The sequence below is a fragment of the Lycium barbarum genome, chromosome 9, assembly GCF_019175385.1.
Source record: "Lycium barbarum isolate Lr01 chromosome 9, ASM1917538v2, whole genome shotgun sequence".
NCBI classification, from domain to species: domain Eukaryota; kingdom Viridiplantae; phylum Streptophyta; class Magnoliopsida; order Solanales; family Solanaceae; genus Lycium; species Lycium barbarum.
Genome location: NC_083345.1, coordinates 16,684,068 through 16,688,217, shown reverse-complemented (window position 1 = coordinate 16,688,217; position 4,150 = coordinate 16,684,068). Strand labels below are relative to the sequence as shown.

At 35.2% G+C, this 4,150-nt stretch overlaps 1 protein-coding gene across 1 annotated transcript; it reads right to left on the bottom strand.

The window, feature by feature from the left end:
• Positions 1–3,544: 3,544 nt before the first annotated feature.
• LOC132610938 (uncharacterized) lies at positions 3,545–4,150 on the bottom strand. Its single transcript, XM_060325346.1, has one exon. The coding sequence runs from the start codon at positions 4,133–4,135 to the stop codon at positions 3,632–3,634; it is 504 nt and encodes a 167-aa protein (XP_060181329.1). The 5' UTR covers positions 4,136–4,150; the 3' UTR covers positions 3,545–3,631.

The window sequence follows — 4,150 nt, the reverse complement described above, 5'->3', positions numbered from 1 at the left end:
AAATCGAAGTGCATACGTGTATACATGAGAAGAGAATAAATATTCAGTACTATGACATATGTCCACGTGGGATTATTAATTCTTAAAGAACGAGAAAAGTCAAAAGTGACCAAATAAAAGTGCACAGAGAAAATAAATTTGTGTAGGAGAATTAAAATTGAACTGCATACGTCTATACATGAGAAGAGAGTAAATATTCAGCAAGAACGTGAAAAGTCAAAAGTGAACAAGTAAAAGTGCACAGAGAAAATAAATGTGTCGAAAAATTAAAATTGAAGTGCGTACGTCTATACATATGAAGGGACTAAATATTAAGTACTATGACATATGTCCACGTGGGATTAAAAAATAGTTGGTTAAAGTGTACAAGTTATATAGCTTTTGATACAAGCATTCATTGCATGTACAATTTATAAAGTTTTTGATACAAACAGTCAAATACTGTGTTGGTCCCTCTTTTACATTTATATATAATAGAAATATAATGTTTGTGTTGCATAAACATTCATTACAGATAAAATGGAACGTTTAAAATTATTGATTGCAAATACAAAAATACGTGTATCTTTGTTACTAATAAAAATTTAAAAGTAACGTTACATATAATGAATTAAATTTTATTAGATGGAGTATGTATTACTCATTTTAACCCTATCACAACTCCTTGAATCAAGGGGATCAAAAACCATTCTCGAAAACTCCTCTTAGTGATGCCTCAAAAAGGTTAGAAGAAGAAAAACCATATTTGGCAACAAAACTTTTTTTTATTGCTATAGATTAATTATTATTGCAAAAAGTATCTTTAGCTACAAAAAACAAAAAAATATTGCATAAACTTTTTTCAACGGTTGTTATTGCAACGGCGTGCAATATTTTTTTTGTTACCAAAAGTACTTATTGCAACAATAATCAATACTATGACAATAAAATTAAATTGTTTGGCAACAAAAAAGTTCATTTGTCAACAATAAAACTAAGTTGTTACCAAATATTAAATTTTTTGTTGCTATTTCTATACTTTCTTGTAGTGTGTGGTGGACGAATAAAAATTCTTCATTCTTAAATATAAATTCTATTTATTTTTAAACAAAACTTTTGAGATCAAACTTTGAATATTGAGAGAAGGAAAAGATAAAAGAAAAATTGAGATGAAACACTTCATAAACGGTGGAGGAGGAACAGATGAAATACGGAAAGAGACTGATTGAAGCCCTTCGGTAGAATTGTTTATCCCGATTTTGGTAACCAATTGAATTTATATGCGGATATAGGATATGTTCTTGGGCCTAAATGTGGATCACAAAGAGCTGGTGTGAATGCTTGTTAATACACGAATAACAGGTATAAATGTCGGATCTATTGCACATATGGCGAGTTGATTGAAGGAATATGGCATAAAAGACCGAATTTGTAATGGACTGAATCGTATTTGGATAACAAGAATTATATATATATATATATATATATATATGTTGTGTTACAAATGTTCTTGAAAGTGAAAAGATGAGCCAACCCCCAAAGGGAGGAGGGAATGCCCTATTTATACCAGTGAGCCCATGGGCCTCCTCCCATATGAATTAATAAAATAGTAATAAAAGGGACAGCCCCTGCACGGATTAGGTGGGATTAGACTGACGGCGCCGTCTGACACACGCATAGTTGGTAGCCGACTATGACGTGACACCACTGATGCGTTCCAGCAACGGTCACAACGGACCAACGGACGCACGGAGACCGGACCAATAGGGATGAGACCTCGGAATGGGACCCCGAACCTTCGGTGACATAGAGACCGGGCCAGATGGCGCCTCTGCTTGGCTTTGATCAAAGCGCTTATCCGGAAAGGTGACTCCCTCGTCCGAACTCTCGGCCCCTTTCTTCCCCCGATAAATTGTTTCACCGGACTTACCCATATCCGATTTTTTACCGTATACAAGAATGAATTGTTCTCATTAGTGTATCGTGTCTTCTTTTTAAGCTACAAAACAAAATTTAATCAAGAATTGCATCTTTAAGCCCCCAATTTAACATTAATACTTGCACCATCACCATCTTTTCGCACTCAGGTCCACAGACTAACCAAAAGCTCAATTACTTTGGTTCACAACTTCACAGGTTAATTATACGAAGATTATAACGTAGAAATTTTTTGGACAAGATTATAACATCATGTAAATATTATTTGTATGGAAATGAAAGAATTACCGTGTAATGATTAATATAGGGATATTTTATAGGGATTATGATACACAAACGCAAAGTCAATCAACAAATAAAAAATAACCGCAACTCTTAAACTTGTTCCTAAGTCACTTTACGATTGTCGATTCGCTTGATGTTCTGATATCCTGACGCAAGGTGACTATAAACTCTCTAGTTAGAGAGTTGTTGCCTACCTCTTATATTAGAGATAATGGATTGGATATCTAATTTATTGAACCTGAATGTCTAATTTATTGAACCTGAATCAAATGTTTACTTTTTCTAAGTGATAGAAAAGAGGATCAGAATGTGACGCAGAAGACAAAAATGAATTATCAAGAACGTAGAGGAAGTAGGATACGGAGTTATTCAGATTTAGTATGCAGAATACATATCCAATAAATATGTGTCGGACATTTGACGAATGTTTTACTCGTTTCATGGTACTTTCATCTTACATGTGGGAAAGAGGTTCAAGTAAGCCCTGCAAACAACTTGATGTATTATCTCCCTTCAAATCCTAACTTGATGTACTATCTCCCTTCAAACCCTTTTGCGCGAAATACGGCAGAAGGAACAGAGGAAAAAAAACAATTCATTCATAAACCAACCCCATCATCTCCGCTCATAGGAACTACGAGACAATCTCAAGGCGCCTTCGAGCGAGGGGCCGTGACCGATCATAGAAACCCATTCAATAAATAGAACACATTTAATTATTTTCTCTCAGCAGGCTGGGAAATCAGGATTAGAGAAGGGCAATGACTCATTCTTTCTCGCCTATCTTGCTTGCAACACAACTTAGTTCTAATATTATTGAATACTACCAACCAAGCGCTACATTAGTTGTGCAGTGATTTTGGTTATGCATAATTATTCTTTCTTATATGACCAACCAAATACATCATCTTATGTGAATTTCATGCTAGGATATTATTTCTGTATCTTCAACCACATGACCCCTTTATCGTATACTGCAATTATTGGACTTGATTGCCCCCTTAGAGGAAAGATTGGAGTTAGAATATGGACTCCTATTTAACTTACTAGACCTTCCATTCTAGATTCCCACGTTGCCACATTGCCTCGTCTGATATTTGCCTTCTATGGATAAAAATCGTTTCTCCAAACACAAGCATATCTATCAATGCAATTACCGTTTCTCTTAATCTCCTTTTCTTCTTTTACTTTTGTTCCGATAGTTGGTTCTTCGAGGAAATGCAAGACTAAGTGATCAATAAAGCTCACTTGCATTTAGTATAAATCATGTACTCTGTCTCAATTTAAATATCTTACTTTTCTTAAAAAAAAAAAGAAAAAATGGATTTAAAAAAAAGCCAAATTTGACAAGGCACCTGCCTTTGTTCTTATTTCTTGAAGATATTGTTACACTAACACAGTGACACATAGGAAAATCAGAGTACCTACTCTACGAAGAAGATACAAGATTATTCTGCCCAAACTTGTTCTCCTCTTCATCAGTACAATCCAATCCACACCCACACAGTGGGCATTCCTCAAAGTTGTCAACCGGAAAATTCGCCGACGCGAGCCCAACTGAAAACTCAAGATTGTCACCTTTTCGCTTAACTTCAACAATGTTGACCCATACCAATAACACCTTAACACTAACACCACTCAGTTTTCTAAGCCTGCCTTTGGAAATAACCCCTTTTATAACAGGCTCGTAATTTAGCTGATACGAGTTCTCCAATCTGAAGCTGCATGTAGAATTAAGATAAGCTGCGAATTCACCTGTTTTTGTGTTTAATTCATAGTCTTTCACCCCTTTTGGAAGAATCCCCATTGGGAAATCATAACGCTGTAGCTCTTCATAGGCTGATGGCTTCTCATTTCTTGAAGCTGCTGTAGTTGAAAAGAAGAGGAAGAGGAGGTAAAAAATGTTTGTAGACATGGGTACTTCTTTGAGCATAAAAATAAGTAATGA

Coding starts and splice junctions, on each gene's coding strand:
- LOC132610938 (XM_060325346.1), bottom strand. CDS start 4,135: ATGCTCAAAGAAGTACCCATGTCTACAAACATTTTTTACCTCCTCTTC.